We start from the raw sequence: 15738 nt of genomic DNA, 5'->3' as shown, positions 1-15738 counted from the left end.
CAGAGTCTCAACTGCTTTCTGCAAAATTGCGATAAGGCTCGCAGATCTGTCATTTGAGGAATCATTCCTTACCTCTTTTTATAAAGATGGGGTCACACATATACTAATCTAATTAATGTTACTTGATTCCAATAAGCTCTGAAGAAAGAACTTGCATTAATATAACATTTTTCATATCCACAAGACATCTTAAAGCACTTCACAGTCAATAAAGTAATTTTTGAAATGTCAACTTTGTAAGGTAGACAAATGTGGAAGCCAACTTGCTCACAACAGTAAGGAGATAAATGATCAGCTAATCTGTTTTTTGGTGACATTGGTTGAGGGGTCTGGACACTGAGAGTATTTCCCATCTCCAACAGTGCCTTGGAACTTTTTACATTTACCTGAGGGGGCTGAGAGAGCTACCTGAGAAATGATGTGGCCAAAAATGCTACTCTCCCTTGGTACTATACAGAAGTGTCAACCTAGCTTATATACTCAAGGAACTGGAGTGGGGCTTTAATCTATAGCCTTCTGACATAGTGGCACTGAGCCAAGGCTGACAGCAATGGGTGCCAGTGAGGGGATTTGAAAAATCTCCTCAGCCATCTCCTCCAACATCCTTAGACGGAGGTTGTCAGGGCACAGACAAAGTGATTTACCTTAAGCTTCCTAAAACTTTCTACTATGTCTTCTGGTGTGATACTGAAGCTTTCCAGTCTGCACTCTTCCATATACTCTTCTCTCAACCTAGACATCTCTCAACCTTTCTCAATAGCTAACTGTTATAACACAATGGTTTTGTAATTCCACCACTTCCCTCTCCTCAGACACCACTTCCCCACTGCCACTGATAAATGGTCCAACATCCCTATGCTCCTGAAATACATAAAGAATGCTTTATTAACATTCTTTAAAGTCTCTGCTATATTCGTTTTATGTGCCTCTTGTGTATCTTTTCAGTTTCATGGGTATTGCTTTGCTTGATTTTTAGTTCTCTCTACCCATGTTCCTTCCCTGCACTTGCTAAGTTTTGTACGTCTTTTGTTCTTCCTTACAGCTGCCATGACTTCCCTCTTCATCCATGTCTGTTTTGACCTCGACTTGTTTCTGGGATAAACTGCTTCTGTAAAGTAAGGAATATCTCCTTAAACCTCACTTATTTGCCCTCCACATTTTTTCCTTTAAACAATCCTTTCCATTTTATTTCTTTCCTGCAGCATGTTAATCCTTCAAAGCCGACACTCCTGAATCACAGTTTCTTAATATGTGTTCATTATTTATTCTGTCCGTATTTCAAGCTTAAAATTGTAGGAGTCCAAATGTTCCCTTATTTCATGTATGCTGACAGTACCGAATTCTAACTCACCTCCACTTCTCTTGTAGGAACTAAGGGGTTAACAACTGCCATGTTTAATCTTTCTGACAAATCTATGCAAATTAGGGCCTGATACAAACTCACATGAGATGCTATATTTTAAAGTAGAATGATTTTAAGTGATGTTGCAGTTATGCTCAGGAACATTTATACTTTGAATATGTATCAATGTCTTAGATTAGAACTAAGTTATGAACTTTGTGTTTAGAATCACGTTAAATGTGAAATGTATATTTGCATACTGTAGTGGGGAGATGGTGGGAGACGGTGTTTACTGTCACAACAATAGTAGAAATAGTTTTGCTATGAGATTGGATGTCTTTATTACTGCCCATTCTGCATTTCAATTAAGGCAATAAGGGATAGACTTGTCGGCCCCATGAGGATGGTAATGCAAATAAAGATATTCAAAGACCATTCAAGACTGTAATGTTGATGGGGACAGCAAACATTTCCCATTGTGTGACAGTGACTTGGGCCATCAAGCTGTTGCAGAGACCATGTAGATAGGGTAGGGTCATATCTGCTGTAATCTATTATAAACTAATCAAGAAGAGACAATGTATAGAAGGTGAGGTCATACCTGCCCAATCAAAAGGGTTCAGGTGGAATGTAACCTAATATGCAAGTAAAGGAACCATAAGGGAGGGGGCCATAAATGACAGGTGCTCGGACATCTCGGGGCACACAAATTCAGGAAGAAATCAATCCACAGACAACAGAACACTTCAAGAAAGAAGATGGTGCCACAGCAGCTCGGAAAGCAAGGACCAAGAACACCCCACACTCTGCTGTATAACTACTGCCCATGGTTAAGTGTTGTTTGTATCTTTTTGTTGTACTTAGTAAACTATTTTGATTAAGAAACCAGAGCTTGTACCTTGTGGGTCAAAAGCTAGTCAATATCCCACCTAAACAAACAAAAATCTTACACTCTTGACCCCTCCACACCTTGTCTGACATTCAGTACTGGATTAACAGCAATTTCCTCGAACTGAATACTGCAAAGACATAAGCCATCATCTTCGGCCCCATCACAAACCCAGACTGTTTGCAACCTTGGTGTTATATTTGACGCTGAGATGAATTTGCAGCCACATATCCACACCATCACTGTCTGTTTGCATCTCTGCAACATCACTTGACTCGGCCCTTTCCTCAGTTTATCTACTACTGAAACCCTCATCCATCCCTTTGTTACCTCCAGATTTGACTATGCCAATCCAACCCTGGAAGATCTCCCTAATTCTACCCTCCACAAACTTGAGCTCGTTCAAAACTCTGCTGCCCATGTCCTAACTCGCACAGAGTACCACTCACACAGGGGGAATTATATGCTCTCCCCCACGGCAGATTTGGAGGTGGGAAGAGTTTAAAATCGGGTGAGCTGGTGGCCGGCGGGGGGTGGGGGGGTGGTTGGTTTCCTGCCACCATCCCCCTGCCACCACAATTTAGTCTGGGGTGGGAAGGCCTGTGAACGACCTTCCTGCCTCGCCATCAATTGAGACCCCTAACTGGGCAATTAATCCCCAATTAAGGGCCTCATCCTGCCACCACCACAATAAGCCATGTGGCGGGTGGCCCTGCCACCGCACGAAAAGCACGGTACAAAAATCTATGTGGGTTGCTTCCCGGCTCCGGGAGCAGCAGAGTCCCTTGTTTATAAGGCACTTAGTGCCTGAATGAGGGACCCGGCATTGGGAGGATGGGGGGAACCGCTGAGAGCCACCCTCCTGCCCTTGCTAGCAACTCCCCTACACTCCTTCCTCGAGACCCACACCCTGCGAGACCCCTTCAACCCTGACCTACCTGTAGCTTGTGTCCAGCACCATTCCTGGACCTCCAGTAGCTGCTCCACTGTGGCGCTGTTCTGTGGATGAGCTGCCAGCTTCTGCTTGGCCAGGAGCTCTCCAAAGGCGGCACTTCTGATGACGGGGTCCTTAATTCTGTGGAAGGCCCACCGCTGTCCACTTAAGTGCCTGATTGACACTAGATTTGGCAGGTCTTCCGGAGGAGAGGCGACACAGGGGTCTCAGCATCACTTTTTCCAGGCATCGAGACCCCTATCGCCAGCATAAAATCCCGGTCACCCATCTCTCCTATGCTCGCTGACCTACATTGGCTCCCAGTAAAGCAACATCTCAATTTTAAAATTTGCATCCTTGTTTTCAAATCCCTCCATGGCCTCACCTCTCTCTAGCTCTGTGGTCTCCTCCAGCCATACAGCTCCCTCAAGACCTCTGCACTCCATAAATATGGCCTCTTAAGCATCCACACTTTTTATCATTGTACCATTGGCGGTTGTGCCTTCAGCTGCCAAGGTCTTAAGCCCTGAATTGTCTCTCTAAATTGTCTCTGTCTTTCTACTTCTCTTTCCTCCTTTAAGACGCTCCTTAAAACCAACCTCTTTGATCAAGCTTTTGGTCATCTGGTCTAATAGCTCCTTATGTGGCTCGGTGTTAAATTTTGTTTGATAATACTTGCAATGCACGTTGGGACATTTTATTATATTAAAGGCGCTATAGCAATACAAGTTGTTGATGTTGAATCTGGCTCTTATCCCTTCCTTACTAGATAGTAGCCTATCTAACAGGCACACACGAGCAACTTGAATGTAGATATGTTTGTAAGAATGTGGATCATAAGTGCAAAGTAAACAAGTGTTTAAAGGAGAGATAGGTACTGTCTTGGGAAGTAAGGGTATTACGGAATATGGAAGTGGGTTTAAAAGATGGGGCTGCTATTGTTAAAAGGAAATAAAAACAAACTCTGTAGCTATTGAAAGTTCAATACTTACAAAGATTTGCTGGGAGCTCCGGGCTGCCATCACTTAATGCAATTTGTAAAACAAAGGAGACGACAAGGCAAGGCACCAGCAGGAGCATAATGGAGATCTTCAGCAGAAATACTGTCTACTCTGAAATAAGGTCAGATAATAAAACACCCTGAAAAAAAAAAGGAAAAGAATATCATATTATAAAAGTGGAAGAAAACAGTTTCAAAATAATTGATTTTTACTGCTTTTTGTTAAACATTAACTACGTTAGCAGGTACAGTAAACTCTCATTTGAAAAGCAGCACCTCCGACAGTGCAGCCTCACTATTGCACTGGAGTCTTCTTCTTTGGCCTCCTTGTCTCGAGAGACAATGGGTAAGCGCCTGGAGGTGGTCAGTGGTTTGTGCAGCAGCGCCTGGAGTGGCTATAAAGGCCAATTCTGGAGTGACAGACTCTTCCATAGGTGCTGCAGATAAAATTGGTTGTCGGGGCTGTTACACAGTTGGCTCTCTCCTGGCGCTTCTGTCTTTTTTCCTGCCAACTGCTAAGTTTCTTCGACTCGCCACGCTTTAGCCCCGCCTGCTCTGGTGATCGCTGGCAACTGACTCCCACGACTTGTGATCAATGTCACAGGACTTCATGTCACGTTTGCAGACGTCTTTAAAGCGGAGCCATGGGCGGCCGGTGGGTCTGATACCAGCGACGAGCTCGCAGTACAATGTGTCCTTGGGGATCCTGCCATCTTCCATGCGGCTCACATGGCCAAGCCATCTCAGGCCCCGTTGGCTCAGTACGGTGTATCTGCTGGGGATGTTGGCCGCCTCGAGGACTACTGTGTTGGTAGTACGGTCCTGCCACCTGATGCCAAGGATTCTCCGGAGGCAATGAAGATGGAATGAATTGAGACGTCGCTCTTGGCTGACGTACGTTGTCCAGGCCTCACTGCCGTAGAGCAAGGTACTGAGGACACAGGCTTGATACAGTTGGACTTTTGTGTTCTGTGTCAGTGCGCCATTTTCCCACACTCTCTTGGCCAGTCTGGACATAGCAGAGGAAACCTTTCCCAGGCGTTTGTTTAATTCTGCATCAAGAGACAGGTTACTGGTGATAGTTGAGCCTAGGTAGGTGAACTCGTGAACCACTTCGAGAATGTGGTCGCCAATATTGATAGATGGGGCATTTCTGACGTCCTGTCCCATGATGTTAATTTTCTTGAGGCTGATGGTTAGGCCAAATTCATTGCAGGCAGCCGCAAACCTGTCGAAGAGTCTCTGCAGACACTCTTCTGTGTGGGATGTTCATGCAGCATCGTCAGCAAAGAGGGGTTCCCTGATGAGGACTTTCCGTACTTTGGTCTTCGCTTTTAGATGGGCAAGGTTGAACAACCTGCCACCTGATTTTGTGTGGAGGAAAATTCCTTCTTCTGAGGACTTAAATGCATGTGAGAGCAGCAAGGAGAAGAAGATCCCAAACAGTGTAGGTGCAAGAACACAGCCCTTTTTCATGCCGCTCTGGATTGGAAAGGCGTCTGATGAGGCGTCGCTATGCTGAATTGTGCCTTTCATACAGGGTTGGGGCCGACCATGACTCATGGCCCACCTGCCTTGGGCGCTATGGCTTTGGAAGGATGAATGAGAATGGACAGAGACTGCTTCAGTTGTGTACCTATCATAACCTCTGCATCACCAACTCATTCTTTCACACCAAACCCTGTCACCAGGTTTCTTGGAGGCACCCAAGATCGCGTCGTTGGAACAAGCTGGACCTCATCGTCACAAGGCGAGCCTCTTTAAACAATGTTCAAATGACACGCAGCTTCCACAGTGCGGACTGCGACACCGACCACTCCCTGGTGTGCAGCAAGGTTAGCCTCAAACCAACGAAGCTGCATCACTCCAAGCAGGAGGGCCGCCCGCGCGTCAACACTAGCAGAATTTCTCATCCACAGCTGTCACGCAAGTTTCTAAATTCACTTGAAAAAGCCCTCCAAAACACTCCCACAGGAGATGCAGAGACCAAGTGGGCCCACATTAGAGATGCCATCTATGACTCAGCAATGACCACCTATGGAAATTGTGTGAAGCGGAATACAGACTGGTTTCAACCTCACATTGAAGAGCTGGAACCTGTCATAGCCGCTAAGCGCATTGCACTGCTGGACTACAAGAAAGCCCCTAGCGAGTTAACATCCGTAGCACTTAAAGCAGCCAGAAGTGCTGCACAAAGAACAGCCAGGCGCTGTGCAAATGACTACTGGCAACGCCTATGCAGTCATATTCAGCTGGCCTCTGACACAGGAAATATCAGAGGGATGTATGATGGCATTAAGAGAGCTTTTGGGCCAACCGTCAAGAAGATTGCCCCCCTCAAATCTAAATCAGGGGACACAATCACTGACCAACGCAAGCAAATGGACCGCTGGGTGGAGCACTACCTAGAACTGCACTCCAGGGAAAATGTTGTCACTGAGACTGCCCTCAATGCAACCCTGTCTCTGCCAGTCATGGATGAGCTGGACGTACAGCCAACAAAATCGGAACTCAGTGATGCCATTGATTCTCTAGCCAGCGGAAAAGCCCCTGGGAAGGACAGCATTACCCCTGAAATCATCAAGAGTGCCAAGCCTGTTATACTTTCAGCTCTGCACGAAGTCTGTGCTGGGATGAGGGAGCAGTACCACAAGACATGCGCGATGCCAATGTCATCACCCTCTATAAGAACAAAGGTGACCGCGGTGACTGCAACAACTACCGTGGAATCTCCCTGCTCAGCATAGTGGGGAAAGTCTTTGCTCGAGTCGCTTTAAACAGGCTCCAGAAGCTGGCTGAGTGGGTCTATCCTGAGGCACAGTGTGGCTTTCGAGCAGAGAGATCCACCATTGACATGCTGTTCTCCCTTCACCAGCTACAGGAGAAATGCCGTGAACAACAGATGCCCCTCTATGTTGCTTTCATTGATCTCACTGGAGTGCCAGCCTAGATTTTGTGCACATGTCTCTGACTCAGAGATGAGAATACCACTCACTGAACCACAGCTAACCAAGTGACTTATCACATAAGAGATAAAGAGGAAGCATTGAACAGAAATAAATGTGGAAACTGCCGGACTAACTTTACACAGTGGTCACAAAAACCATTGTGTGACAGTGTTCTGCAGGGCAAAAATTTGAATCTGTTGTTATTAGCACCATTTTCTTTGGAGCTGGGGATTGTCTCCAACTTGGAAGAAACTAATGATGGGACCTTCAAACTCCAATGGCTCTTACCTAAGTATTTTAAGTTGATGCATGACATATGAAACAGGCCAGACCAATCTGAGCAGTTACATACCCAAGCCATTCATAAGTGCATCACAGAATACATACCATGGTGATAAAACTGACTCTTTGCAGTGAGATAAGATTGTTTCTCTCTTGCAGCTAAAAGGGATTCTTTACATGTTTTAAAGACCAAAGGCAAAAGGAGTTCAGAGCAGTGTTACTTCCAGCAAAGGCCAGCAAGTGACCCAAAACTTCTCCAAGTGTAGTTTTAGCTTGATAATGTACTGCCAGTGCAATATGAATAGTCTCCCTTGATAATGTACTGTCGCTGGTATATGAATAGCGTTCCTTAATAATGCAATGACAGTGCTTGTAAAAGCTACTCCCATTTCCCAATGCTACCCAACAATCTGTGTAAAGTTAAATCTGCCCTCTTGACTATATCCAGGAATACTGCGTGCAGTTTTGGTCTCCTTGATATACTTGCACTGGAGGTGACGCAGTGAAGATTTACTAAATTGGTCCCTGGGATGAAGAGGTTGTCCTATGATGAGAGGCTGAGTAAATTGGGCCTATATTCTCTGTAGTTTAGAAGGATAAGAGGTAATCTAATTGAGACGTACAAGATTCTGAAAGGGCCTGATAGGGTAGAAGCTGAGAGATTGTTTCTGCTGGTCAGGGAATCCAGAACACGAGGGCACAGTCTCAGGATAAGAGGCTGATCATTCAGGACTGAGATGAGGAGAAATTACTTCACTCAAAAGATTGCAAATCTTTGGAATTCTCTACCCCAGAGGATTGTGGATACTTCATCTTTGAATACATTTAAGGCTGGGATAGATAAATTTTTGGTCTCGCAGGGGACCAGGGGATATGGGAGTAGGCAGGAAAGTGGAACTGATGCCCAAGATCAGCCATGACCATATTGAATGGCGGAGCAGGCTCGATGGGCCACATGGTCTACTTCTGCTCCTATTTCTTGTGTTCTTCCTAATGCTCTTCATATGCCAGCTTGGTTCAGTGCAGGCATTAGCATCTCAGAGTTAGAAGGCTGTAGATTTAAGCCCGACTTCAGGACTCCACTATCTTGGGGTCGGTTTTAATCCTGGGTCAACCTGAAATGTTTTCACAGATGCAAACTGATTTGTCTTTTTTTCCCATCACTTTCTGCTTTTGTTTCAGATTCTCAATCACTGCAGTATTTTATTTTTTGGTTACCTATAGGATGACTAGGTACTCCTGAGGGAACTGTAAAACCACAATGCATGGTGGTGTTGGATCCTCAAATAATGATACTTAGCAAGACTGAGACTGAACTTTGCTTCACAGACTTTATTCAGCCATCTTTACTCTCAGATGCAGCCCTTCAAAATAAATTATCTAACCACTTGACCGTCCAGAGAAGATGACTTCCTAACTACAAGATGCATTGTAGCAAAGCTCCAAGGCTCCTTTGACAGCACCTTCCAAGCCCCCGGCCTCTACCACCTAGAAGGACAAGGGCAGCAGAGGCATGGGAACACCATCACCTGCAAGTTCCGGTCCAAGCCACACACCATCCTGACTTGGAATTATATCACCGTTCCTTCACTGTCGCTCGGTCAGAATCCTGGAACTCCCTTCCTAACAGCACTGTTGGTATACCTACTCCACATGGACTGCAGCAGTTCAAGAAGGCAACTCACCACCACCTTCTCAAGGGCAATTAGGGATGGGCAATAAATGCTGGCCTGGCCAGCGACACCCATATCCCAGGAACGAATTAAAAAAACACTGGTGCAGCAAGTACCGTATTGTATCTAATATGCGGCACAGTGGCGCAGTGGTTAGCACCACAGCCTCACAGCTCCAGCGACCCGGGTTCAATTCTGGGTACTGCCTGTGTGGAGTTTGCAAGTTCTCCCTGTGTCTGCGTGGGTTTCCTCCGGGTGCTCCGGTTTCCTCCCACATGCCAAAGACTTGCAGGTTGATAGGTAAATTGGCCATTATAAATTGCCCCTAGTATAGGTAGGAATATGGTAGGGAAATATAGGGATAGGTGGGGATGTGGTAGGAATATGGAATTAGTGTAGGATTAGTATAAATGGGTGGTTGATGGTCGGCACAGACTCGGTGGGCCGAAGGGCCTGTTTCAGTGCTGTATCTCTAAATAAATAAAAATTAAAAAAAATGCAAGTCCACATAACACTCAGTTATCATTGTGACAGGTGGATGCTCAACTTTGGGTCAGAAATCAGCAAAACAAATTGCACAATGACAGAGAACCACAAATTTAAATGTAGTACAGTCAGAGTTTCACACTGACTGTAAGAACAACCATACAAGAAATCTGACAGCCCCTCAGAGCGACCTATGACCAGCATTATTTCCAAATGTTTACTTGACATTTTTTCTGCTTTCATCTGCCTTATTCTCCCCTCTTCTCTCATTCTCTCGTCACAATCTACCTTAGTACCTCTGCCATGCCTTCTCTTTGCTTCCCATTCCTCTCCATCTCTCATTCCCTAGTTTACTTCTTTAACACCATCTCTCCCCTCTAATTCCATCTCCTTATTTTCTTTTTACACTCATTTGCTCTCTTTTTTTCATCTCGTTTTCATTCCTGCTCTCCAAATATCAGCCTTGGCTCAGCTGGAGTGCTCTTACCGCTGAGTCTGATGGCCATTGGTTCAAAGCCCTGCTCGAGAGGCTTCAGCCTATAATCTGCACTGACACTACAGTACTAACATAATCTTACACTGTTGGAGGTGCTGTCTTTTGGATTAAAGCAAGGCTCAAAAATTACTGTTTCAGAAATGCATTATCACCTTCAAATATATTTTTCCCACAAGAAGGGACTTAAGTTTTCAAAAGATAAGCCCAAATTTGCAATTCCAATTATCAGTTCTGCTGCAGAGGAGTGAATTGTTCTTCACTGTATAATTAGTTCAAAGCATTAGGGTTATTTGAGTCAGAATGGAAGACTGAAGGAGATTAGAGCCCATGGAGGCATTTGTACAGGAGGTGGGGAATTGCAAAGCCTTGCACTACAGGATGGAGAGTTAGTTAGGGTGGGCATGCAAGGCGTAAAATGAACAGGACTTTACCAGCTATGTATTGCAAGGCTATTGGGTCCCCATTATGTTAGCAGTTAAAGAACATTCAATTTAGATTACTTGAAATAGATCACTTCTACTTGATATTATTCACAACCTACACAAGACTTTGCATGAAAATGTTTGCTAGCTTGAGCTATTCTCGTGTGGTTGGCACATATACCAGTGAAGTAAGAGGCAAACATGCTCCATGGCAATAACTCATCTTTTAGATGTAACTTTTTGTCCTGTTCTGAAGCTCAACAGATGAAAATACTTTTCCGCTCATGGGTGTGAATGAGGTGAGATAATTTTTAAAAAACAGGGATAGAGAAATTCTAATTATTTCTGTGCTACACCACTGTATTCCAAATGAGGTCATCTACATGTCTGCAAAGAAAGGGGAACTATCTTGCGCTGGAGGATGAGAAGATAGTCGATGTGGGCAAGCAGGAGATGATGGATGAGTGAGCTGTAGTTGAATTATTTTTTGTATCTTTCAGCCAGTGGACCGATATATACCCTAACAATTCATTCACAGATCGAGTCCCATGTGCTAAATGATCCATAGTGACATCAGCAGGAAGACATCAATTAAGTGAACATAGCATCCGGCAGGCTCATTGAAACCTCACAACATCAGGGGGAATTCCTTAAGTGAAATCATGAGACTTCTCAAGCAGTTGTCCCATCTAGCAGTCTGTGACAGACAAATAATGAACATTTGTCTGTCCTACAGGAAACGATGGCGCAGAATTTGCAAACAGGGCAGGCCACAGGAGGGACAGCTAGAGAAGGAGGCAAGGCAAGTTGTGAGAAGTGCAGCCAATGCGGTTGGGGGTTTAGAGGTGTGGGAGTGCTTGCACCCACAACTGATTTGACATATGTACTTCAAGGTGACCCTTAAATGACCTTAATTAAAAGAAATAATGAATAGCAGGAAGCTCACTGCATTTTGTCTGCAAAGAATCCAGAAACAAGAAAGATGTTGCATTGAGAGAAAAGGAACCAATGTCAGAGCCTTCACTAGGAGAAAAATGGCTAACTCCACCATGAATCACACCTTTATGACATCCCTGCTGGAAAGTAGGCTCTGTTCCACAGGAGGTGCGTGATACCAAAATCATCATACCATACAAAAACAAAGGCAACAGAGGACACTGCAACAACTACAGAGGCATCTCACTCCTTATCATCACAAGGAAGGCTTTTGCTAGGCTCATACTTAAACGACTCCATTTACTTGCAGACCGAGTGTACCCGGAAGCACTGTGCGGTTTCTGTGCCAGCAGATCAACCGCGGACATGGTCTTCTCCATACACCAGCTACAAGTGTAGGGAACAGAGTTATACCCCTTTACCTTACTTTTGTAGATCTCACTAAGGCATTCGACACCGTCAGCAGAGTAGGGCTCCCCAAAATTTGGGGGGAAATTGGCTATGCACTGAAGCTCCTCAGTCTCAGCCACTCTTTCCATGACAATATTCACTGCACTGTACAGTTTGATGGCTCCACTTCCAACAGTTTCGGAGTGAAGAATGGAGTTAAACAGGGTTGTGTCCTAGTCCCCACTCTGTTTGACATCTTCTTCTCCATACTCCTAACCTTCGCCTTCCCTGCAGATATGGAAGGAGTCTACTCACACACTAGGTCAGATGGCAAGCTTTACAATCTAGTAAGGCTGAAAGTGAAGACAAAAACACATCACTTCCTGATCAGAGAATTTCTCTACGCTGAAGATGCTGCACTAGTCACTCACGGAAACTCAATTACAAAGACTCATGGACTGTCACTCCCGTACTTGTAATTTGTTCTCCTTGACTATAAGGGTCAAGAAAACCATGGTCATGCGACAAGCTGTTGCATCTCCACTCCTGATAACGCTAAATAACACCTCACTGGAAGTGGTTAGCAAATTCTGCTACCTTGGGTCCAGTGTGACTGACAATCTGTCCCTTGATGCAGAGCACACATCGGGAAAGCATTAACCACCTTGGGCTGACTTGTGAAATGCGCATGGGATAACACAAAGCTGACCCTTAGGACGAAGCTGATGGCTTATAAGGCCTGTCTTCTCAGTAGCTTGCTGTATGGCTGTGAAACAGGGGTGACTTACAGCTACCAGGAAAAGAAGCTCAATAATTTCCATCTTCACATCTGCAGCACATTATGGGTATATCCTGGCAGGACAAAATCACAAATGTGGCACTCTCAAAGGCAGAGCTCCCAAGTATGTTGGCACTAATCAAACAGAGGTGACGCCGATGGATCCAAGATGGAATACAGTCGCATACCCGAGGAGCTTCTGTCTGGTGAGGTAGCCGGAGCCAGGTGACCAGTGGAGGGGTGCCCAAATCTGCGCTACAAGGATGCTTGCAAGCATGACATGACGGCCCTACCTAAATGTCGACTATTGCACTTGGGAGCCACTAGCTGGCAAAAGAGGGAAATGGCGTCACATCCTGTGGACTGGTGTGCACTGTCACGATAACCAGTTGCTACAGCAGCTAGACTACAGGTGCCAACATCAAAAACAACAACTCGCAGGGTCATTTGGCAGCTTCACATTAGAGCATGGCTACCCGACCTGAACTCGATGGGACCTGATGACATGTGTCGGGTTTGGGTCAGGTCGGGTCACACTTCCGGGTCTGGCGGTCGGGTCGGGCCGAGTTGGACACGCTCTATCATCACTTCCGGTAAGTGGCTCCAATGTTAATGTACTTTTTGGATGAGAAAGGTTGTTCAGTTACAGTTTTTTTAAGCTTGTGCAGATAAGCAACAAAATGAAAAACGGAAGCTAGGTTAACTGATGGTCGTCAGGTCAGGTCGGGTCGGGCGCGGGAAAAAATGAAAGGACTCGGGCTGGGTCGGGCTCGGATCAGATGTGGTTCTGTCGGACTCGGGTCGAGTTTTATTTGCAGACTCGAGCTGGCCTTTACTTCACATGCAGCCCTTGTGGCAGAATCTGCCTCTCAAGGATTGGCCTTCACAGCCATCAGCAACGATGTACCAAGAGAAGACACCCCACCTAGATGCATTGTTTGCTGCATATCCATCATCTTTTGTAGATGGAAGGATGCCAATATACGGCGCAGGCTTGGAGGGCCGAATGGCCTGTTCCTGTGCTGTACTGTTCTTTGTTCTTCATACCATCATGAATCCCATCACTTCTACTGACCAGCCCAGTTAGCTAGCAGTAATAGATAGTCCAAACAAAGAATTGACATTCTAGGTAAATGGATGTTTTTTTAATTGCGGAGAAGTATGCAGTGGGGTCTCCCAGAAGTCAATATTCGGACCATTGCTTTTCTTGGTATATAAAAATGACCTGGACTAAAGTTTAGAGAGTACAATTTAGACATTTGTGGCTAATACTAAACTTGGCAAAATAGTAAATATATAGCAAGCAGAATAATAATAGACTTCAGGAGGATATAGACCCGCCTGGTGAAATGGGCAGGTGCAATGCAGATAAATCTGAACTGATATACTTTGGGAGGAACAATGTAGAGAGGCAGTATAATCTAAGTGGGAGGGAGTCAAAGAACAAAGGGACCTAGGGTGCATATTCATAAATCCTTTAAAATGGCAGGGCAAGTAGAAGAGGCAGTTAAGAAAGTATATGGGATACATGGCTTTGTAAATATGGGTATTGAATAAAAAAACAAAGAAGTTATGCTAAAACTTTATAAATCACTGGTTAGGCCTCAGTTGGATTATCGTATACAATTCCATGCACCACACTTTAGGAAGGATGTCAAGGCCTTGGAGAGAGTGCAGAGGACGTTTACCAGGCTAACAGCAGAGATGAGGGACTTCAGTTATGTGCAGAGACTGGAGAAGCTGGGACTGCTCTCCTTTAGAGCAGAGTAGGTTAACTGGAGACCTAATGGAGGTATTCAAAATTTTAAAGGGTTTTTGACAGAGCAAATAGGGAGGAACTGTTTCCTCTTGCAAATGGTCAGTGTCCAGAGGTCATAGGTTTAAAATAATTGGCAAAGGAATGAGAGGGGAAATGAGGCAATTTTTTTTCACACAAATGATTATGATGATCAGGAATGCACTACCTGTAAAGACAGTGGACTCAGATTCCATAGGAACTTTCAAAAGGCAAGTGTACATGCACTTGAAGAGAACTAATTTGCTGGGTTATATGGAAAAAGGGGGGTATGGCACTAATATAGACAGCGCTTTGAAACAGCTAACTAACATCAGTTTGTTTTCTTTTATTGACGTTCAATACACAAATTTGAATCTGTCACTTATTGCATAGTTATTAGGAAAAAAAAGTGTGACAGGCAGAGACTGTATTCTGGGGGCACTGTGCTGTTTTAATTATTTTATGATTCAGTTTATCGAATATGATCTGGAATGCATTGTCTAAAGGGTGATGAAGGCAGATTCAATCGTGGCTTTCAAAAAGGAATTGGGTAAGTACTTAAAGAGAAAAAAGTAAGGACTTGCAAGGCTACGGGGAGAGGGACTAGCTGGATTGCTCTTGCAGAGAGCCAGCATGGCTCAATGGGCTGAATGGCCTCCTTCTGTGGTGTAAACATTCTATGAATCTCTGATGAAAGACCAATCTTCCATGGTACTCTTCAAAGCAAGCCAGAGGATGCACTGTTTTATAAGAATGCTTGCATTAGACCATGTGAAATACACATTATTTTGTTAAGTATATATTGGGTGAGTTCATTCAAGGTTAACTACTGATCAGGTTGGACAATAGAACCATAGCCTGTTGTTCATTGGGAATCTGTAGATACTGTGGGTCTGGTGTGTCCTGTCCCCAAAGAGTTTGTCTATATATTGCAAATGACTGCCTTTGTCCCTTTATACATTTGAAAACTGAACACAATAAGTTTGCATTGGACAATTTTAATATCCAAACTGTGTTGGACAACTGAGATGTGACGTACAATTTCATGCATATGCAAAATCTTTGCAATATTACACATCAATGCGACAGTCTCATTGCAACAGAGTGAAGACTGCACATGGAAGTTGGGCTGAAATAACATTGATCATTATGTTGCCATCAGTTCAAAACAATACACTTACAGGAACGATGCAATTCACAGCATACAGACATTGACAGTACGCCACATAATGGCAACATCTAGAAATTTAAACTGTCCCAACATTACAGGAGATAATGATGAATGCGAAAAGTTGAGTAAAAGTGCATTCAATCAAAACCGACTCCACTGAGTGAGCAGCTCAGCTTGAATAACCAAACAGGTATGTCCTGTACACAAAAAGCAG

At 44.5% G+C, this 15738-nt stretch overlaps 1 protein-coding gene across 4 annotated transcripts in view; it reads right to left on the bottom strand.

The window, feature by feature from the left end:
* The window catches only part of LOC137371158 (interleukin-5 receptor subunit alpha-like), a 69330-nt gene that overhangs the window by 28317 nt on the left and 25275 nt on the right, over positions 1-15738 (bottom strand). For 3 of the 4 annotated variants that reach the window (XR_010975189.1, XM_068033216.1, XM_068033217.1), the window contains exon 2: positions 4158-4305. Coding sequence is in view for 2 of the 4 variants with exons in the window: in XM_068033216.1 (XP_067889317.1) it covers positions 4158-4245 (88 nt within the window). In the remaining 2 variants the exon portion in view is untranslated. Of the gene's footprint in view, positions 1-4157; positions 4306-15738 lie in introns of those variants that run through there. The other variant, XM_068033218.1, reaches the window with a different exon arrangement.

Source organism: Heterodontus francisci, chromosome 6 (genome assembly GCF_036365525.1).
Source record: "Heterodontus francisci isolate sHetFra1 chromosome 6, sHetFra1.hap1, whole genome shotgun sequence".
NCBI lineage: Eukaryota > Metazoa > Chordata > Chondrichthyes > Heterodontiformes > Heterodontidae > Heterodontus > Heterodontus francisci.
Note: the sequence above shows the minus strand (reverse complement) of the source record. Positions and strands in the feature narration are given on the sequence as shown.